The following is a 23,176-nucleotide window of genomic DNA, read 5'->3' on the forward strand; positions in this document are numbered from 1 at the left end:
AAATAATAAAAAAATTCAAATACAGAAATAAAAGCACAATATCCCACCCAGTATACAGACAGCCACATAAATCCCCTTCCCTCTAATCCCATTCCCCAGAGGTTATCACTGTGAACAAGTTAAAGTATATCCTTTGAAACATTTTCCTTTGTATATACAAGTATATATAAACACACATAAATGCACTTTTGCCTTTTACAAAAATGAAATCATGTAAATGTACATATTAATCTTCAATTTCTATCTTCATTCAATATACAGAAAATTCACAACAAATCTGATTATCAGTCCTCTTGGGTTCGTTTTCCATTATATAAAATTCATATTCAAGCATCAATTACAAAACTCTTGATGAGAAATTTCTCTTGGTGAGAAATGTTATTTCTTTTTACTTTTTCAATGTTTTGGACAACTTTATTTGAAAGGCAGTTACCCAGACAGAGGAAAAATGAGAGAGCTCGTGCATCCGTTGGTTCACTCCCCAGAAGGCTGTAACAGCCTTCGGCCAGGCTGAAGCCAGGAGCCTGGAATGCCATCCAGGCATTTGGGCCATCTGCTGATGCCTATCCAGACACATGAGCAGAGAGCTGGTTCAGAAGTGAAGCAACTGGGACTTGAACACGCATTCATGTGGAATGCTAGCAACATGCATAGCAGCTTAATGTGCTGTATCACAACACTGGCCCATTATCCATTTATTAAATGGGGAGCATTTGTTCTTGAATTTTTTTAAAAAAATTATTTATTTATTTATTATTATTATCATTATCATTTTATGATACAGCTCCATAGGCCCTGGGATTTCCCTTATCCCCTCCCCAATTCCTGTCCCTCTTCCTCCAAGTTCCCCTATATGATTACTAAAGTGTAGTTCTTCCGACACAGTCATATGTCCATTGTTATGGGCATGGAGAATGGCAGAGTCCAGCATCCTGTTGTCATATAATAAACAGTTTCATTGGCAGTCCATCTTTTGTCTGGAAGTAGAGATGCATACTGTATTGTATCCTCACATCTGGATATGTTAGTCTCCATTTCATAGTTACTGTACATCCTCTTAAATGAAAAGTCACAATACAAATTCAACAATAGGAAGAAAAATAGAAATTTACAATGCCATGAAGTTAAATAACATGTTACTACATGTGACAGTCTCTATTACAGAGCTACTATACATCCCCTTAAATGAAAAGCCACAGTACAAAATCAACAGGAAGAAAAAGGAAATTAACAACACCATGAAGTTAAATAACATTCTACTGAATGACTAATGTGTCACTGAAGAAATGAAAAAGGAAATCAAAAACCTTCTTGAAGAAAATGATGTACTGTATGATCTATGAGTCACTGAAGAAATGAAACTAACAAAGACAAAAAAAAATCAAAATCCATTAGATATAGTTTCCACTGATTTTTGTTGGTGAAATGTGACTCCTGTAGCCAACAAGTAGATGAGTTTTGTGTTTTAATCCAGTCGAGTAATCAATGATCTTTAATTGAGTTTAAGCCACTTATATTCAGGGTTAATATAAATAGGTGGTAATTTGGTCCTGTCATTTTAGCAATAGGTTATTTAGACTTCTGTTATTTTACTGTGATGTTCTTCACATTTGCCTTTGGTTTTGTTTGGTGCTATTCCTCTTCTCTGTCAAGAGAATATCTTTAAGTATCCTTTGTAGGGCAAGTTTGAAAGAGGCATATTCTTTTAACTTTTCTTTACTGTGGAAGAATTTTATTTCATTTTCAAAGACAAAGGAAAGCTTTGCTGAATATGTAATCCTGGGCCAACAAATTTTTTTCTTTTAGAATCTGGAATATGTCACTCCATTCTCTTCTGGCCTGTGGAGTTTCCTGCGAGAGGTCTCCTGTGATTTTAATTAGCATTCCTTCATATGTCAGTTGATTTTTTTCACATGCATATTTAAGGATATTCTCCTTAAATTATCAATTGAAAATTTTCTATTGAAGAGAGCTTGATGATCATGTGTTGTGGTGAAGATTGCTTTTGATCAAGCCTGTTGGGAGTTCTGTGGCCCTCCTGGATCTTGTTTCCCATTACTTTCTCTAGATTAGGGATTTTCCCTTATTTCATTAAATATATCTGTAAAACCAGTTTCTCTCTCTGCACCTTCTGGGACTCCCCAAACTCTTATATTAGACCTCTTAATCGTGTCTTTCAGTTCTTGAATGCTTTTTTTGGCCTGATCCAGCTCTGCTTCCAGCTTTTTGTTTGCTTCCCCCTGGTGGCAGGAAATATCTTCCAATTCTGAGATTCTTTCTTCTGCCTCCTTCAATCTATTTTGGAGAGTCTTGGCTGTACTTTTAATTTGCTCTGCTGTGTTCTTAATTTCTAATATATTAGCCTTGATTTGCTTTATTGCTGCCATGTCTTGTGTAACATATTCCTTAAATTCTTTGAACTCTTGTATGTGCTTCTCATTGTTGATCAGAAGCGTAATAATGAGTTTTCTGAATTCTGTATCCCCCATGTTCTCAATGTCTTCCTCAGTTAACTGTGAGGTTGGCATAGGGTTTTGCTCCTTTGCAGGGGAGCCTTCAGTAATACTCATTTTGCCTGTGCGTCTTTTTTTGCTCTTGGTCATTGTACTTCTAGTTATCAAAGTGTTTTCCTTGGGGCAGGTTTCTAAGCTGTGCCACCCACAGGTCTACAGTTTGATTTTGCTTATTGCAGTTGGTACACGACTCTTTGTTTGCAGTCACTTGTACCACTCCCTCCAGCGAGTTCCACATCTGGGTTCTTATGTTAGATTTCAACATGGTTTCTATGGTCCCAGCTCCTGGCTCACCAGTCTTCACCTCCAGTGATGTTGTGCTGAGGTTGCACAGTTGTCTCTGCAACCTTTCTCCCACTTCTGGTTGGAGTAAGTCCCAGGATTAAGGAGACACCATATGTAGCTAGGTTGTTTTTGTTGGTAATCGTGCCAGAACCTGTTGGCCATTAGGTCTGGGTGCCACACAGACCTATTTTGACCCATACGATGCCATAGTTGGTATATTTTCCAGTGGAACCAGTGCAATACACTGAGCTCAGTGAGTTCTTGCCAAGCTCAGCACATGTGCAGCTCACTGTTGTCCCCTGCAGTCCTAAAACTTTTGCCACAGGGTACAAAATGGAGCCTGATGTGCTACTACCAGAGTTCTTGATCTGCTGGCCGTCAGATCTGAGGGCTACCCAGACCTGTCTTGGGTGGAACCTGTAGAATGTCAAGTTGCTGCAATTCACTGAGTCAGAAATGAGTTTACTCCCAGGTCAGCATATGCTCAGTCCTTTCCCTTGCCTTTCCTCCTTATGCAAAATGGCGCCCAGTTCGGTTCTAGGGGGCTGACTGGGCAGTGAAATCCACCCTGTTCTTGCACTGCCCATCTGAGACCTCTGCTCTGTCTCTGCTCCTGGTCAAATCAAACGGACCAGCAGGACGGGCAGTTCTTTGTCTGGGTTCACCTCCCAAGCTCCCAGTGAACGTTTCTTCCCACTTGGTTGCTGGTGGAGTTCTGACTGCTGGTGCAGTTCAGATCACCGTTAGCTAAATGCTTCTGGGGTATCAGTCAGTACAACACCACACCATTGTTCTTGCTGCTTTCTTGTGTCTGTCAGTCTCCAGGTACCCTTCTGCTGTTGTTCTGTCCTCTCCTATTTCCTGGAATGTGCCCTCACTGCTTCAAACCAGTTAAATGTTTCTCCATCTGTTTAAACGTGTCCTTACCCTATTCTGCCATCTTGAGTCTCCTGTTTTTGGTTTTTTTAAGATCCTTCCATATTTTGGATATTAATCCTTTCTCAAATGTTTCGTTTCAGATTATGTTCCCCCATTCTGTGCATTCTTTATTCACTATTGTTTTGCTTGCAGAAGCTCATCAGTTTGCTGTCATCTTGCTTATTTGATTTTACTTCTCTTGCCTGTGCTTTGGGGGTCCTTTCCAAAATAATTATGCTTTGTACTTGTGTGCTTAAGTGTTTCCCCTATGTTTTCCTCTGCTAGTTTTATGATATCAAATCTTACATTTAGCCCTGTGATCCATTTTAAGACAATTTTTGTGTAGAGTAGGAGGTGGGAGTTGGGCTTCAGCCTTGTGCAGATGGGTGTCTAGTTTATTAAACGATTCTCTGTCATGTGTTTTCAGCACTTGTCAAGAATCAGTTGCTGTAGAAATGTGGACAGTCTGATCTGTTGGTGATTGTTTTCATGCTGTTGCTTAAGTGTTTTGATTATTACAGCTCTGTTATATGCCTTGATACCAGGTATTGAAATACATCTAGCTTTGTTCTATTTGTACAGGATCACCTTGGCTATTGTGGGTCTGTAGTGCTCATGTCAGCTTCAGTTTGTTTTTTCCTAGTTCTGTGAAGAAGATCATTGGTACTTTAATAAGAATGTCATTGGATCTATATGGGCTACAAACATTTTAGTATTCTTCCAGTGCAACAGCATAGGCAATCCTTTTAATTTTTTGTGTCTTTGTTTCTTTAGTGTTTTGGAATTTCATCTTGAAGGTCTTACATATCTTTGATTAAATTTATTCCAAGCTATTTATTTTTGTTTTCTAGATACTGTGAATGTGAATACGCTTTAATGTTTATCTTAACTCATGAATAAAAATTCTGACAGGTGTGTTAATTTTACATCTGATGAACTTACTGAATTTGTTCTAGTCTGGGACTCCATTTAGAGTGTGTAGGCATCCTGTATGTTTCCCAAGCTAGGGGAAGTTTTCAGCTGTTATTTAATTGAATAACGTTTTCTGTGTCTTTTCCTTTATCAGCTCCCCAAAATTCAAACATTTGTTTGTTTAATGCCATTGCGTAGCTTTCAAGGCTGTCTTCATCTATTATTATTTTGCCTAACTGGGATATTTAAAAGGTCTGTCTGTATATTTAGGTATTCTTTCTCTGCTTTAGCTGGTCTATTGTTGTTGAGGCTTTTCAACTCCATTTTTTGAATTCTTTAGTAACTATTTGAATTTTACATTATCAAGATTTCTGTTTGAGTCTTTTTCAAGATCTTTGTGTCTTAGCTGGGTTTCTCATTCATGTGAAGCATTGGTTTCTGAAGTTTTTTTTTTTTTTTTTTTTTTTTAAGATTTATTTATTTTATTGCAAAGTCAGATATACAGAGAGGAGGAGAGACAGAGAGGAAGATCTTCCATCCGATGATTCACTTCCCCAGTGAGCCGCAACGGGCCGATGCTGTGCCGATCCGATGCCGGGAACCAGGAACCTCTTCCGGGTCTCCCACGCGGGTGCAGTGTCCCAATGCATTGGGCCGTCCTCGACTGCTTTCCCAGGCCACAAGCAGGAAGCTGGATGGGAAGTGGAGCTGCCGGGATTAGAAGCGGCGCCCATATGGGATCCCGGGGCTTTCAAGGCGAGGACTTTAGCTGCTAGGCCATGCCGCCGGGCCCGGTTTCTGAAGTTTTTAAAACCACCTTTATTCTCTTGTATCTCTAAGAGTATCTGTACAATTGTTGTTTGAATGCTTTAGCAGGTATGCCTTCCTTTTCTTTAGAGTCTGTTACTGAAGCATTGTGTTCCCTTGGAAGCAGCATGCTGTCCTGGTTTGTTTTGCTCTGTGTCCTTGTGTTGGTCTCCATGCATCTAGCAGCTCAGTCACCAAGCGTAGCCTTCTAGTCGGAGCGCTTTTGCCTGGTAATATGTCTGGGTGTCGGTTTGGTGAGCTCCTTTAGCTTTGGATCCAAATGAACTGCAGTTCCTATGGCTTCTTCTGCTGTAATGGGTAGATGTGGCCATGGGGGCATAGAGGACTCCCATCAGCCACTGGGGCTGCATGAGCCTTGGTGGTGACCTGGAGGGTTGGGCTAGAGTCCCAAGAGCAAGGGCTCTCAGTCTGTGGGATCTCCAGGAGTCCGAACGCATTGTAGAGGTCCCTATAGTAGCAGAGGCTTGTCCAAGCACTGTGGTAGCACTGGCCCAAAGTGTAGCAGGGTGTGTATATTCCCACAGTGCCAGCCCCACTTAGCTGTGTGATGTATTGGTGCCTACATATCTTTTCTTCTCTTAAGTAGTGACTCATTCTGTGTCATGCTGCCTAAAGTTGGGGGAGGGATGGAACAGGAAATTTGTGGCCTGTGATGCTGAAATGCCCACCTGGAGCCCACGGCCTATTGTGGCACAGCACAGGGGTAGGCCAAGCCCTGTTATTCCATGGGATGCTTGTGGCCAAAGTGTATGTAAGATCTGAAGTGTTTATAGCCACCAACAGGTGATGTGGCCCAAGGTGTAAGTGAAATTTCCTGGGTCTGTGGGTCTCCCCTGAGCCCCACGCAGGTCCCAGACCTCCATCTGTGCACACTGTCCAGGTAAGAAGGAGCCCTGGGATCTTCCCAGTGCTCAGTTTTGCAAGCTCAGCACTGAGCTCCCTGATGAATAGCCCTGTGCCCACTGCCATGCCCCACCCCCCATGGATTGGAGTCTTGCTCCCAAGGTTGGAAAAGCTTGGCTAAAGTATTCCATGGGCTGTCCTGGCTGACACTAAGCTGGCTCCCAGCTGAGTCTCACTACCATGGGCCCTGTGCCATATGCCTTGCAAGACCCACACCAGGCTGAGAATGGAACAGGAGTCTGTCATCCTAAGGCACGGGCTTCTGCCTGATGCTGGGCAAGTTTAGGAGGTCTTTCTCTGAGTCATGGCTAGGGCTGGACAGTTTTAGGCTCTATTTGGTACTGGCTCTTACTATAGCGTGTCTGGGACTAAACACAAGGCAAGGCCTTAGCTCGTCCTGTAAGAACCACACGGTCTCAGCCTCCATGACAGCATACCTTTCCTAGCACACCTTAGACTGCGGTCCAGAAAACCAAACTCCACTGTTTCCTTAGCTAGCTGAGTGCTTCCCCCATCATGTTCCCCCTCTGTGCACTTCCACCAGACACATTACAACAAATACTGGGCTGCTAATGTCGTAAAGCGCTTCGGCGCTTTGAGTCCTTAGCTTTTCTCCCCAGAAAGCTTTGGAGAATGGCTGTTCAGGGAGGACCCTTGGGCTTACAGATGAAGAAACTGTGAGATGCCGAGCACGTCAGGAGAGGTTAGGTGACTGTCATAAACCTCGGGACAGTTCTTGGCAGGATGTGGATGGTAACTGCACACTGGAGACACACTCGATGCTTCTGGCTCAATCACCCAACCTCTCAAGTCAGGGCAAGAGGATGGCTGTGGGGAAGGAGGAAGTCCCAGTGGATGTCACAAAGGAGAATGCTTTGACCTGATGATCCAGAAGGGCAGCTGTGTCTTCTAGAAGCTTCCTCCAAGGGTCCTAATGGGAGTCCCCGAGCATTCCTTCCTTTCTCTCAAGACAACAGATGGTTTCCAAGTACCTTCCAGTAACCCTGAATCTGCTTTCTGCCTCCAAGGAACACTGACCTTGTTTCCTGTCCCGAGTCTTGAATCACCCCTGTTGGAAGAATCCTTACCGGATGAAATACCTTAAGTGACCCGGAATGGTTTCCATTTTCTCCTCAGTGTTACCCTCTTTCCCTCTACAACGGAGTTATGTTCCCCTTGGAATTTCTTTGCCCTTGACCATTTGTAAATTCCCTTCTGTCTCACCTAGAGACTGTCATTTGTTACATGTCACAGGGTTGGCAGGGGGTGTGGGGGTCTTTCTCAAGCTTTTCTGCTTTTCTCTAAAAAGACCAGCCAGCCTGTCTTTGCTGCAGGTATGCAGGGTAGGCTACGGCATTCCTGGAGTGCATGGCTGCAGCCACCATGGCTGCTGTCCTTCTCTGGCATCTATTTGGCCATACAAAATTTCCCTCACAAGTCTGTTTCTGCTCTGCTTAGTTGCTGGCCAGCCAGTGGCTCTGGAGGGCCTCCTAGAAATGCTCCCTGCCTGTTGGCTGCACTGATCTTGCCCAGTGTAGTCCGGTACAAACAAGGAGGCATCTCCACCAGGCCGTCAGATAGGGGATCCGACAGGGAGAGCTTTCAACCCAGCAGGCTTCAGAAGTCACGTCCTTCACTGCACCTGTTAGTGACCATGTGCCTGTGCTGGTTTCAAATTCTCCATGCCAGTCCAAAGCCCCCTGGGACCCTCGCATTAATGAGTAAACTTCTCATCTGCTGGCTCTCTCCCACCCTCAGAGAGCACACGTGGCTTCCCACGTTGCATAAGGTATTCCCTGGGAGTCTTGGTATGGAAAAGGTCTCTGTTTTCAAATGGCTGCCACTGCAGCTGTTTGCTGCCATGCTGTGGCTCATGAGCCAAAAATGAAAGCTGCTTCGGGTGCTGCCTTTGGCTTCTTGCACTTGTCAGGACTGCCCAAGAGTGAGCTGCAAACTGGCATCTCTCTCTCCAGCCCTCCACATGGTGTGACTTGACCAGCCCCTTCTGAAAGCTTTTAGTGCTTACCGATAAACCGGGTCATGTTTACTTAATGACATTTGTTGGAGATGCTCACTTGCTCCAGATAGGTGCATTGGCGGTGCTAGTGTTGGGACGGCCTCTGTTCTGCCTGGCTCAGACTGTGGCGTGGCTTCCAGCTGCACTGGAGGCGCAGGATTAGGAGAGATGCCTAGCTCTTGCTCTTCCACTACCACCTGGTTGTGCTACCAAAGCCACTGTGGGGCACAGCTGGGAAGACACCGATGAGCTCAGCCGTCAGCCAGCACTCAGTCAGGGGTTGACAACACACACTGTGGAGACAGCACAAGGGGTCTCAGAGAAAACAAACCACTTCTGTGGCTTGGGGCTCCCAGAAACGCTGTAGTCCAATAGTTCATTCATTCCCTCAAAAACTACTGAGGGCCAATTATGAGACCTAAATACTGCTTTTTTTTTTTTACATACATACATATGTAAATGCACACGTTTATTATATATAACTTAAAAATCAGTTACACATAGAGGGAAAGACAAAGTTCTTCCATTTGCTGGTTCATTCCCTAAATGGCCATAATGACCTGAGCTGAGCCAATCTGGAGCCAAGAGCCAGGAGCTTCATCTGGGTCTCCCACCTGAGTGCAGTGGCTCTAGGACTTGGGCTGTAGTCAGCAAATTTCTCAGGCACCTTAGCAAGGAGCTGGATCAGAAGTGGAACAACCAGGACTGGATCTGGTGCCCATATGGGATGCCTGTGTGTGGGGAAAGGATCAGCTTATTTGACACCTCACTGGCTCCATCAGATACTGTTTTAGTGTGGGGGGCAGGAAGGAGGAGGAGATGTAGTGCCAGGCCTCATGGAGCCTACCTACTAGAGAACAGCCATGTAAGTGCATTGTTTGGGTTGCATCCAGTGGAAACCAGCCCTGGAGACAGTGTCAGCGGTACCACAGAGAGAGTAAGAATGAGGCTGTGGCTGGGATAATCGTGATTTTTTGGCTTTCAGGGACAACACGCAAGATTCAAAAAGTACGTGGGGCATAGTGCACACGTCACGAACGTGAGGTGGCTGCACAATGACTCGGTACTGCTCACTGTTGGCGGCGCTGACACAGCCTTGATGATCTGGACCAGGGAGTTCGTGGGGACCCAGGAGAGCAAGCTGGTGGACAGCGAGGAGTCAGACACGGATGCGGAGGAGGATGGAGGTGAGCCCCAGCCGGCAACACGCCTCTGCAGGCTGCCGCCTCTCTCTGCACCTGCTCTTCTGAGCCCTGGCCAACCAACACACCCTCTAACTTCTCTGTGTTGTTTGAGGCTATGACAGCGATGTGGCTAGAGAAAAGGCTGTGGACTACACTGCCAAGATCTATGCCGTGAGCATCCGGGAGATGGAAGGCACCAAACCACACCAGCAGCGGAAAGAAGTCTCCGTGGAAGAAAGGTATGGTGCTCCCTGGTCTGTCAGCTGCGATGTGCCTTGTGGCAGGAACCTGAGTTAAACCAGTGTGTTTTCTTGGCCCTCAAAGGTACTGACTGAGGCAAATCTTGCAGATCTGCGTTAAGTTTTAAACAATACACCAGTTTAAGCTGAAGGAAAGCCCAGTGCCCAAAACACTTGGCGAAAGGCAGACTCCATTTTGTGGGAGTTGGTGTTGGAACATGCCAGGAATAGGCGTGAACTTGGTTTTGCTCAGGCTTCACCTTCTCTGGAAAAAGTGCCAGGAGAGCCCAGATCTGTTCTGTGATCAGGGGAGAGTGTTTGCTGGATAAAGAGGTGGCAGAGAAGGCAGGCGTCTAAAGCCATGGAGGCGTTTGTGGTCCTTGTGGAAACCCTGAGAGCAGCGCTCCATGCCCTGCCCCTCTGACTTTGTCTTCATGTGCCCATGTGGGGTCAGTGAGTGTGAAATTCCAGGGCCTAACTCATTTATGTTGTTGCCTTAGATATTCTATGTAGAAAGAGTATTTTTGGAGATTTTTTAGGCCTTCTTGATAGGTCATTTGAAATATTGATAAGTTGTCACACACTTCAGCAATTTTGAATGAGAAAAGCTCAAAGATACTACAGTTACTGAGCCATATTCATACTGAGGGGAGATAAATAAGAATATGAAGTCTAAGCTTGGAAGAGTGTCACGGGTCTCGAGGAAGCGTTCAGCATTTTCTGTGGGGTCTGGGGTGAGCGCCAGGGGGAGAACTGCATTGGATCTGTAATGGGTGGTTTCTGTGATTCCTGTTGACGGCATTGATACGGCTTTCTGTCCGCTAACAACTGTTTAATAAATCCTACCCCTCACCTCCTGTGGGGATATAGATGCAATGAAAAATTTCTCCTGCAGCCTCAGTTCAGAGTCAGTTGTTAAAATAACCTTGGTAAATGGTGGGTGTGCCGCCGGCGTGATTTGAAGTTGATGTGCAAAAGCCATAATTTGCCCCTTGCCTCTTTGTTAGGTATTTCTATGAAAGTTTAGAGTTCTCTTTGGTTAAAAACAAAATTACAGGGATGTTTCTGCTACATTCTATATAGTACAGTTTCTTTTGCTTGCAGTTGATTTTAAAGAGAAAATCATTTTAAAGAATTCAATTCTAGGAAATAAAAGAAAATGCTTCATAGACACGTAAATACATGAGTAGTTTAAGCAAACCACTCTGGAAAACATTTGGCCTAAATTATTGTTTCAAAGAGAAAACATTGTCCAGCCTTTCATTTGTGCATTCCATTATGAAGAGAATTGACAAGGCTGTCATTGCAATGTGATTTCTGGCTCTTTCCTTCAACCCAGTGGTGCATCGTGCTGGGTTGGAGACATGTCACTGAAACAGAGCTGTCCAACCAGAATCCTAAACCCCAAACGCTACAGTTAATTTCGTATCTAAACCACAGCTATTCCTGACCTCTCCTTCTCTTATTATTGTTTTGAGCAGATCTGTACAAATATGCTGCTCTCCTCAGTAAAAGGTAGACAGGACCCTGAGAAGACTTTTTTTCATTTTTTTAAAGGTGATGATGATGATGATGATGATGATGATGATTTGGAAAGGTGGTTTTACAGAGAGGGGAGACAGAAAGATTTTCCATTTACTGGTTCACTCCCCAAATGATGACAATGGTCAGAGCTGAGCCGAGCAAAAGCCAGAACCAGGAGCCAGAAGCTTCTTTCAGGTCTCCCACAGGGGTGCAGGGTCCCAAGTTTTGGACAGTCCTCCACTGTTTTCCCAGGCGAAAGCAGGGAGCTGGATCAGATATCACACCCACCCCAGATTTTTTTCATTTAAAAGGAGGAAGTCTGAAGGTACCACATTTTCATCATATCACCTAGTTAGGAACTCTGATTAGCATATACTGGATCTACTCTTTTTTTTATATACTTTGCTTTTTATTAATTACGTTGCATTATGTGACACAGTTTCATAGGCTCTGGGATTCCCCCATCCCCTCCCTGTGCCCTCTCCCCATGGTGGATTCCTCCACCTAGTTGCAGTATTACAGTTCGAATTAAGTCTAGATTGTTTCGTTGAAAACATATACCAAGCATAGAGTCCAGCATCTTATTGTCTAGATAAATTCAGCAATTTCTTAGGGAGACCTTCTTTGGTCTGAAGGTAGAGCTGGCAGAATACCATCTGGATCAATTAGAAGCCCCAGCACAACATCAACAACAATTTACAGCATTATGGAATTAATTGACATGATATTGAGTAATCAATATGTTATGACAGTGCGAGTTCTTGACCACATCCTGTGACTACTTCATTGACCCTTCAATTTTTGTTTGTACACAGAACCGGCTGCTGTATACCTTAAAGTGGCTATAGGGTACTATTCAGCTGTCTCGTGTCTGTTTTCATTTTAGTATTTAGCAGTTTATTGTGTTGATGCATAATTCTGCTGCACTTGGTAGGTTTTAGGATAGTCTAAACTGGCTTATAAATCTAACAAGGCCTTTGTCAACAGTTGAGGTGCAGAACAGTTTTAGGAGGGGTGTGCAGAGAAATCTTCCATACCCTAGTGAGGAGTAACTAATCTTTGTGTCCTATCTAGTAAGGTATATGTGGATCTACATTGATTGTTTCCTGTTTGGTTCTAAGCTTTCCTTGTATTTCTCTGACTATCTATTCTATTTTTGCGGGGCGGAGGTGCGGGGCTCCGGAGCGATCCTGATGGTTATTGCAAGAGAGGGTGGAGATCCAAAGCTGGAGCTAAGCAAGGACCAGAAGAAACTCCTCTCCCTAGTCCCGAAGGAAATTTGCAGTTCTTCTGTTTCTGTAGATCCCTCAGGGCTCCTGGCTGTTGTTCCGATAACCTTGGGTCCAGTGAGGAACAAGGGTCTGAAGGTACCACATTTTCATCATATCACCCAGTTAGGAGCTCTGATTAGCTTATACTGGATCTACTCTTGCAGTATTATAAGACCCCAGGGGGTTGGCATGCCAGTACTTGGCTGGCATTTGACAATGAAGTTCTCACCAGGGTGCAGTGAACAAAGCAGCTCAAAGATAAGTATAGAGTCTAGAATAATCAAGCCCTTTCCATAGAAAGTAGCTTCTTTGATAGCGTCAAAGGCATTCACAGCCTCAGCTCCCAGTACGCACAGTATGCGCCAGGGGCTGGGAGCAGAGCAGGACCATAGTGGAGCAAGCTAGGAGGAGCATAATACTGACTTAGCAGCATCCCAGGAGGCAAATCACACTAATAAGCAGTCACTGTAGGGGAGCCTGAAACTTACCTCCCACCCCTTACCCCTCCCAAAAAAGTTCCAGACAAGGCTGGAGTGTTGAGATAATTTGAGAAAGCAGAATGGACTGAGAGGCCAGACTGCAGTAGGAGTACTGGGCGAGAAGTCACACAGCACAGCACACCTTATTCCTCAGCTCAGATGCCAAAGCAGCTCTGTGGACTCTTTCACACCCTGTGTATAACAGAGCAGTAGAAAGAAAAAGTGACCCAGACATCAGGGGCCAAGAAAGCAGGCAGCAGGCAGCTTCTGCCTGGGACAGTGGAAAACTGTCAGCCAGCAGCCCATCTTGGTCCTGAAACCAGCTTTGACCTTGTCCTTCCTTCTGTGAGTACCTTCATGTGCCTGGTGCCTTTTCTTCATTTCTGGGCCGCAACATGCACCTGCAAGACTCACGGGAGGCAAGAGCTCAATAACCAATGAGATGGAACAGCCTAGAGCCCCATTTGGGTTCTTAGCAGTGTCTCAAGCGGTTTTCTTTCTGGCTTAGATCTCTCTCCATCTAGAAACAGAGGTGAAGGCAGCATCTGTCACATTACGAAAAATGCCTTGAAGGCAGCTGTGCGTTATTCATCAATCACTTTTGAAACAATGTAATTTCTGATTCCAAAATTCTAAGATAGTCATGAGTTACTTCTAATTAGATTGGGTTGTTTGGTTTTAAAATAGCTTGGAGACTTTCATGTGCACATTTAACACATGTGACTTTTTCATTCTTCAGATGTCACATGATCCTCAGTCTCAATCTTTTGAGGAGTAGAAAAGTGCAGGAACAAACACCAAACTTTCTCTCCAAGGAATACTGGGCTGGATCTCCCCAGTCTGATTCCTTGTTGGTCGTTGGCCCTGCTTTCTGGCCACCCATTCAGCTCTAGCTCACCAGCTTGCCTTGTCTCCTTGACCTAGAGTTGATGAGCCAGTCCCCAGGCGAGGGTGAGCCCTGGGGTAATCCTGCTCACACTGCCGTGCCTGGCACCTGGCCACCGAATCATGGCCTCTCCTCTAATTTCAGACACTCACGTCCTAACTTCTCATCTGAATCCTCGGGGCTGTCCCCGCACTGCTCTCCTTCAGCCCCAATTGACTCAGTTCTAATTTTGGCCTGGAGGCATCTTTCCAGTGCCCTGCCCCATCTTCTCAAGTTCCCAGCTCCAACCTGACCCATCCCTTGCTCCCAGATTTTGACCTCATCTCTTTACTTTGGTATATTCTCTGTAAAGGAATGGCTGATTTTTTTTTGATCTGCAAGCTTAAATTATTTAACAGATGTTTAAGATGTTAAGAAGTTCCTTCTCCCTCCCTCCCTGCTGCCTGCCCCAGCGTTTTCAGAGCAGTTTAAGGTATTGAAACACGTACACTAACGACGACACTCAGATCCTATGTTCTGACTTCACTAAAGGTAGTTCTGGAAAACTCATCGGGAGACACAATCCCTAATGTTTCCTGCAGGCCAAATGACTATAGAGTTGCCTGCAAAGTTAAGGATTTTGTTTTTCCACAGTTACCAAAGTCACATCTAGGTTATGTATTGTTTGACTTATAAGCTGGGACTTTTTGGAGAGGTTGCCTAAGCCAGACTGGCATCAGTTAAGAAGAACTTGCTGGCTCACACACCTGAAAATTCAGGAATAGACAACTTCTGGTGGCACTTGGTATGAAGGCTCATTCTTGGTGCCAGGATTCTGTCATCTCTCTATCTCTCAGGTCTCCCTCTGGCTATCACAGTTCAAGTAGCAGTGGCTGCATTCCCTAGCTCTTGCATTTTGTGCAGGTGGAAAACAACAGGGACTGATTCCCAGTGCTTGCTCATGACTTCCAAAGGGCTGTTGTTGGCCCTGGCAGATAACGTGGCTATCTATGAACCAATCAATAAGACCTAGAGAAAAAAAGACTTTAATGAGCAATTCCTAACCAAATAATCTTGTACTTCCTATAGACTAGTAATATGATCATTAGAACCAGAACCAAAAATCCAGAGTTGATAGCAAAATTATGGTGACTGATTCTCTAGATAAGCCCAAAACACACCAGACTGTGCTGTGACTGAAGACAATGTGAAATATGCTAACATGTTAATCAGGCCAAGTGAAGGACACAACAAAGACATTTTTTTTAAACTACCTCTAGAAAAGACAAAATGTGACAAAATATACGGTAGTCCCTGATCCCTGCACGTGTTTTTCTCAGCTGATAAGATACAAAAGGATTCCTGTACTTGCCTTGTATATGCTTTATGTAACTACTGGAAGATACCAGCAGTCAGGGTGTAAAGATTTTGTTTGTTTTAACAAAATACGGACACAGAAAGAAAAACATAAAATAGGAGGTAATGCCATACTCTGCAAGGGGTCCACCCTCTCAGCTCTGCCAAATTCCTACTTAGGCATAAAATGATGCTCTTGTGTTTTGCTCTTCTCATGAGATAATTCATACCCTCTTTCTTTTCTTTCTTTCTTTTTTTTTTTTTCATACCCTCTTTCTAACTCGTCCCGAATCATTTGGGAGACTTGAGTACTGCCCAGGTGCACATCACCCATGCACAGAAGGCCCAGGTGTAGTTGTTCTGAATTCCATTTTCACTCTTCAGTCTGTGACTTATGATTGGCTCTTTCATAGTATTGCTTTTGGCGGAATAGTATTTTGACATCTCAGGATGATAACTACTTTAGTTCTCGGAAAGGTATAGTAGTTATTTTTGTCATTTATCATTCTTTCCTCCTTTTTGCCAATAAATTGAGCACAAATTATTGCATTTTTAAAGTATAATATCTATTTTTGGTCTCTTTTTTTTTTTTTTAAAGATTTTATTATTATTGGAAAGCCGGATATACAGAGAGGAGGAGAGACAGAGAGGAAGATCTTCCATCCGATGTTTCACTCCCCAAGTGAGCCGCAACGGACCAGTACGCGCCAATCCGATGCCGGGACCAGGAACCTCCTCCGGGTCTCCCACGCGGGTGCAGGGTCCCAAAGCTTTGGGCCGTCCTCGACTGCTTTCCCAGGCCACAAGCAGGGAGCTGGATGGGAAGTGGAGCTGCCGGGATTAGAACCGGCGCCCATATGGGATCCCGGGGCTTTCAAGGCGAGGACTTTTAGCCGCTAGGCCACGCCGCCGGGCCCTATTTTTGGTCTCTTAAAATATTTCCAACTTTTTTGGCTCAACTAACTGAAAAGAATGGTTATTATTATTTCATGTTTAAAATGCCACTATGCATCTTTAGTGACCCTTCCTTTGATTGAAGTATAAGAGAAACTTAATTTGACACCAAAAATTTGTTTTGAATTTATCTTTTAATTTCACTTTCCATGAATTTTTGAATTGTCTACATTTGTCTTAAGTCACCAGATAACTGAATTTGTCCTTGCTTATCAGTGGGTGGTCATAGTGGAGGATTTTCCTATCTCAGAAATGACATCTGGGTTCTACAAGTTCACATTAATTTTGTCCCCATGAGTACCAGAGGTTGAATAAATTATTGTAGACCCAAAATATGATAAAAGATTATGAGATTATGTTGACATTTTAAACTTAACCCTTTTTGCCTTGTTTTAATAGGGGGCTCTATTTGTACCATGATATATAGTTTTAAATTCCGAAAGACAGTATTGAATGGTGTTATCCAAAACTTAAAAACACTTTTTTCATGTTTGATTCTTGGGTCAAGTTGCCTAAAGTGGGCTTCAAAGAATCCAAAAACATAGGTTATCCAGTATCTTACACTGAGTTTTGTGTAGTTGGAACAAAGTTAAAGGAATAACCGAAGTTTTTGAAGGTTAGCCTTTATTCTTGGTGTCAGTTGTGGTCTCAGGTGTCAATGCTCTGAAAAGGTTAACTGAGGAGATGCGGTCAGGGGAAGTGAGAAAATGATGGGTGGGGACACAGCCCAGGATGGAAGTAGCCAGAAGCCATCACTCCAGGAGGCAGGGAGGAAAGCCCTTGCAGACAGTGTGGGATGTGGCTTTGGAAGAGGCCACCACATGAGAGCTGAGCCGAGGGAGGGGAGGGCAGCCGGCCTGAGACCCAGCTGGGGAATAAAGCACCTTAGGGCTTTCTCCTTTCATCTCCCAGTGCCTCCTGCCTGGTGAATGCTGGAGGATCCACTGAGGGGATCCCAGAGGTGTGCCTTGCAGAGCACGGAGCCAAAGCAGAGAGCCTGGGAAGACAGGAAGCTGCCCACAGAAGTGTCCAAATAGTTCTCCTACATCATTTTTTAAAATATAGTGGAGTAATGTTGTCACAAAGAACCAGAAGCCAGTTTAATGTTGAACAACAGTTACTATCAGTTTTAAGTGCCTTCACATACAAATATTTGTTACGTACTATGGCATTCATATAATTATTTAAAAATCAATTAAAGAAGCAAACAGATTACAACCCAATCATTGGCAAGAGTCACTAGAGATTTTCAGAAGTTTCTTCAGTTTAAGTGGGACAGCTTTGATGAAACAGTTTTTGACATCACTTTCTGGCAATACCAAAGAACCATCTTGTGGAAGATGGAGGTACCATGATGACTGGAATTTTTTTTAAAGTTATTGCCTTATATTTATATTACGTTGTGGCATTCCCACATATTTTATGTGTCTGAACATCTTCAGCTCATCTCCAGAGGTTGCAGTTTCCACATTAGGAAAACAATGGAAATTAGAAACTTACAGATGCTAGAAATGCTTAGCATCGCTATCTGTCTTTGTATGAGTCAGTTATGCTCCAAGCCCAGTTTTGCCTTTTCTGATTGTTGTGTCATCATCTCAGCAGTGAGTCGCACAAGTGCTTTGTTGCTGTTGATGCTGTATGCATTGGCTCCTTCAACGTCTCCATGAGTGAGATGTGTAGTCTTTCACTGAAATTTCAACCAGCTAGCCAGGCATTATTCTTCCCGGTTACACCTGCTGGGGCTGTGGTTGGTGGTTTACTCTAAAATGCTGCCGTTTGACACTTGTAACTGCGCGGAATAGCTCACTGCACAGGGGAATGGTAGGCATAGAGACTTTGATTTGCCATATTGGAACCTTCAACCAGAGCAGAAGACCTAGCTTTAGACTGATAAGAAATAGAATAAATATTTAATGCAAATTGGCACAAGAAAACTTACTAACCTTGACTTTTTTTGAAGTGCCTGAAATAGTTAGCTCAGGCATTCTTTCCTAATGCCCAAATCAGCAGTCTGTACTGATTTTCAAGGTCTTTTATTAAATGCTGAGGCTTGCCACTTTAGCTATCTATCCAGGAATAAATGAAAGAATATCCTATGTCATACTTTTTATAGCTAGTCCATCTTTATAATAGTATTTTACTTATAAAGCTTTCCACTAAAAGGAGGGGTTCAAACTCTTCTCCCCAACCCCCATTTTCACCCTCAAAAGCTGTATAACTTAAGGCCATGAACCAAAGTGACCGCTGGCGTGCTTTTTCCTTTACTCACTAAGCCTTCGTGCCTGCTGCCAACCTCTCCTGCTTATCTCATGCTGAAAAAGGTTATCTCTCCCACTAAAACTCTTTTGGAAATAGTTAATTTTTAACATCTCAATCATGTTGTGTTTGTACCACTTAACATGGTTTAGTTCTATAATACAACTGAGGGTAGAAATTTGGTACTTACAGCTTTAATCCTCTGGCTTGGACATCGCTTTTACTGTTCCCCCACCCCACCTCACCCTGCCCCGCCTCCCAAGTGACAAAGTTTCAAGATCGGAAATACCTCTAAGGGGAAATACCTCTAAGGGGAAATAGTTCTCATGTGAGGCTATTTCAAAAAGTATGTGGAAAATAGAATTAAAAGATAAGTGTGTTTTGGTACAACAAATTTTAAAGCCTTGTGTAGTCTTTATACATTTGTGTAGTCATAATATACATTTCCTATGAATGTTTTGACTATATCTTCTATTTCTTAATAGAAATCCTCAGATACGTTTTTTTTAAAGATTTATTTATTTTTATTAGAAAGCCAGATGTACAGAGAGAAGAGACAGAGAGGAAGGTCTTCCGTCCAATGGTTCACTCCCCAAGCAGCCGCAACGGCTGGAGCTGAGCCAATCCAAAGCCGGGAGCCTCTTCCAGGTCTCCCACGCGGGTGCAGGGTCTCAAGGCTTTGGACTGTCCTCGACTGCTTTCCCAGGCCACAAGCAGGGAGCTGGATGGGAAGTGGAGTCACTGGGATTAGAGCCAGTGCCCATATGGGATCCCAGCACGTTCAAGGCGAGGACTTTAACTGCTACACTATTGTGCCTGGCCCCACAGATAAGTTTCTAACATAGAGACATGCCATCTATCTAGGACATTTTAAAAGCAAAAGTCAGTTCATAATAGAGTTTTATATTGAGTTTGTTATTGTTCTCATCACTTCTCCCACATTTGAAGCCTCTGGAATTGTTCGATTCCTTTGGGGTTTGATTTTTTGTTTGTTTGTTTTTGTTTTTGTTTTTTGTTCTATATCTATGTCGAGAACACTTGACTCCAAGAGTATCAGAACAAAATTCAATTCTACTGGGGTTTCCTCTAACCTGTAAAACTTCAGCCGTACCTAGCGTTTATCTCAAAAGTAGCTGTCTACATCCTGATGAGGGCTTGGGGATGTTCTGTGCATTAATCCCATTCAGGACCACTATCAGACAATTAATGATAAGCTGGTGGTGTGCATGTTAGAAAGATGGAAAGGTAGCCATACAGAAGCTAGAGAATATCAAGGTCCTTTAGTTTTGGGATACTCACAACACTGTCGATATTCACTTGGTTGCATGACACAGGGCTACCAGCCTTCTTCACACGCATTGAAGGTTTCTCAGTTCCCCTAAGTGTCGCAATGAAACATAAATCCATGCTTACAAGAATTTTCCCAATCACAAGAGACTTTCATTAATATTTCTACCAAGTTTTGTTTTATATCATTCTACCATTTATCTTGTCTTGAAACATAAGCTGAAATATTTAGGAGAACCTGATGACATGCCTGCCATCTTAGGGAGGTGTAAGTAATACCTTAAGGAAAATAAATTTTTTTTAAGTTTTATTGACTGCATTGGGGAAGGAGAAAGCGATACCTTCCATCTGCTGGTTTATTCCCTAGATGACCACAACAACCAAAGTTGTGCTGGGCTGAACCCAGTGAGCCAGAAGTCCTGTCCAAGTCTTCCACATCGATAACAGTGGCCCAAGGACTTAGAACATCAACTATTGACTTCTGGGGTGCCTTAGTATGAAATTGGATTGGAAACAAAACAGCAAGAACTCTAACTGGTACTCCAGTGTGGGATGCTGGCGTCTCAAACACCTGCTTCATCCACTGCAACACTTGGACCCTGAAAAACAAACAGCGTGTCTGTCTACCTTGAGATTGGAGACACTGACTTGGCATCAACAGAATCCTGTGTAGTCTGCCTAGGCTTCAGGCTCCCCAAGGGTCTTTCCTGCACAGTGGGATGGATGGTGTGATAGTCCCTCCAGCTGTACCTGGATTTTCTGTCTACCCTTGCTCTCGGGGTGCACTTTTGTGATTGGCCCCAGGAAGCATGAGCTTTCCCAGAGCTTCACTTCTGTCTTTACTATCCCACTCCGATTAGTTGGAAGCCTGGAACCGCGTCAGGGATTAAATAATTGCAGGCCCTTGGTGTGCATACTTCTTTTTTCATAAACTACTGTAGGTACGAAATCCAGAATAAGTAACCTCCCTAACAGTTAAACAGGGTTGAGTTTCATTCCCAATCACTGATGCTTATTGACTAGGTATGAAAGTGGGAGATTTTGTGAACACAGGTAAGAATTCATACTACAGCTTGGAACTTGCTATCTGTCAGAGTCCTGGTGCCTTCAGGGTAGCACTTGACCCCTGACTTGTGCCTTGAGGCAGTTCCAAACAGTGGCCTGCCAGGCAGGGGTCCTCACCCCCAGGGCTCTATCTGAGTAGCCTGGAGGAAAACTGGCCCTCTTTTCAGGGAAGGAAAGTGAAACAGTGGGTACTTAGGAATGATTTAGGGTATCAGGCAACTCCTTGTCTCAGTGTTATCTACTATTTGCTTCATCATGGGTGTGTGAATAGTGACTTTAACCACAGATAAGGACTGTCTTCCTGGCACTGGCGTCCCTTACAACCCATGATGCCAGCTAAATCTAGCCATCAGCATCTCCTTCTCTTTCAGTGCCTGCCCCTGTGGAGTGAGGGTTCCCCACGGCCACTGCTTCTGCTACGCTCCATGCTGTGCCCTCCCTGGGCTGTGCTGTATGTCTCCGTACCCATTCTCCACTTGCCAGCAGTAGCAGAGGAGTCAGTCACCTGGCTGGTTTAGGCAGCCCTTGTCTAGGGGTGCTATGTTCCAAGTGAAATCCCCCCCATTGAGACAGGAAGAGAACAGGGGTCACCACCTGCCTTCCAGCGGACAGTTTGACTCTTGTCCACTCAGCTCAGGCTTAGGAAGGGCTATAGTGGCAGTGCCAGGGCATTAGAAGGCATCTGAATAGTCTTACGTTAATATTTCAGTCCTTCTGGTATGCGACCAAACCGAAATTTGCAATAGGTTCTGCTCCTTCCTGTCCAACTAACAGGTGCTAGCATTAGATGCCCCTCAAATTCCACTGTTACATTAGGCTTTCTAAATGGTTTTTTTTAATTGTTTTTAATGTCAAGATAAAACCTTAAAATTTCTTCTATCTCCTATTGCTTTCTGAGCTAATTTGAATAATCTGTGAACTTGAAGGTACTATAAAGAAACTTGTATAGCCCAAGTTTATTTTTTTAAAAGAAGGGGAGAGGTCACTGTTGTGGCTTTTGCAGTGCCAATTAATAGTCATCTTTAATCTTTGGTTCCTTCATCTATGGGGTCATGACATTAATTTATTGCAGGTATCAGTAGGTTGTAAACTCAGAGACTCTTAAGTTCCCCAAGACTCTGTGTGTGTGTCTATCATAGCACTACATGCCTGACAGTGTTTTTGTTGAATGATAAGTATTTCTTGAATGAGATTAATTAACTTTTTAATAGTTAGGTTGCTCTGTCCTCAAGACACTTTGGCAGATTTGTTCTTTGTTACCACTTTTTGTTTCACTTTACTAGTGTCTTGGCTTAAACTTTGTGGGTTTGGTGTGACCCATGAAGAATCCAAGAGTGCTCCAACTGACTGACCGTCAGCCTGCTTGTGTTTAATTACTTGATTTGTTTTGTTTTAAGACAGAAGAAGAGGGATACAGAGACAGAGCCTGCACCCCCCAGATCTCATTGACCTGGGCTGGGCCAGGCAGAAGCCAGGAAGGAGCCCAGGGGTACATCTGGGTCCCCTGTTTGGGTGACAGGGCCTAAGCACCTCTGGTTCCCCTGCTCCCTGCCTGGGGAAACACTGGAAATCTGGAGTCACAAGCTGGACTTGAACTCAGGCACTCTGATACAGACTGTGGCGGTCAAAGCAGTCATTTGGCCACTTTGCCAGAGGCCTGCCTCAGGACTTCCGGTTAAAAGATTTTATTTGTGGCATCTATCTGCTAGGAACTGAAATATTTGTCCGGTTTAAGTCTGTGTGAGTAACCCCAGACCTGAAGAACTGAAATGAAAACATCTGCACTGTCGCCATCACACCCGTTTCACGTCCAGAACTCCTTTGTTGGCAGATTGTCAATGAAACAGCATGCACATGGGCAACCCGGTGTGAAGAAAAGTGGGGAAGGTTTAGGCAAACTGTCTTGAATTAAAGCACCAGATAAAGGTGACCCCAGTTTTTCTCCTAACTTCTAACGCTGTGTTTAGAAAGAAATATTTAGGGAGAACCTTCCCCCCCAGTTGTCTCTTCCCTTCTTTCTTATCTGAACTCCAGTTCCAATATGATATCCCAAGCGGTAGCTCAACGCGCTGTGCCGCAGCACCTGCCCCATGTCTGATTATGTTGATTGGGTCTCCAAAGACCTCTCAGGATTCCCTGTGTGGCGAGAATGGATGTTAGGAGGAGCGTTTATCCTCCCTGTCTCTACTGTTGTGATTGGGATGTGGTCATTGAGATAGTATTTGTACAAGGGTTCGTGTCCCCCACAGTGACGTCAGTGGGCTGTGAGGTGTGGAGTTGTGTTGGAAGCCTGTTGACATGCTCTCTGTCACCTGACTCA

At 44.0% G+C, this 23,176-nt stretch overlaps 1 protein-coding gene across 2 annotated transcripts in view; it reads left to right on the forward strand.

Annotated features, from left to right (window-relative positions):
• Window positions 1–23,176, forward strand: part of EML6 (EMAP like 6) — a 261,608-nt gene that overhangs the window by 214,539 nt on the left and 23,893 nt on the right. The window contains exons 26-27 of one of the 2 annotated variants that reach the window (XR_009245955.1): window positions 9,362–9,563; window positions 9,683–9,799. Coding sequence is in view for 1 of the 2 variants with exons in the window: in XM_058667790.1 (XP_058523773.1) it covers window positions 9,362–9,563; window positions 9,673–9,799 (329 nt within the window). In the remaining variant the exon portion in view is untranslated. Of the gene's footprint in view, window positions 1–9,361; window positions 9,564–9,672; window positions 9,800–23,176 lie in introns of both variants that reach the window. The other variant, XM_058667790.1, reaches the window with a different exon arrangement.

The sequence above is a fragment of the Ochotona princeps genome, chromosome 8, assembly GCF_030435755.1.
Source record: "Ochotona princeps isolate mOchPri1 chromosome 8, mOchPri1.hap1, whole genome shotgun sequence".
Taxonomy (NCBI): Eukaryota; Metazoa; Chordata; class Mammalia; order Lagomorpha; family Ochotonidae; genus Ochotona; species Ochotona princeps.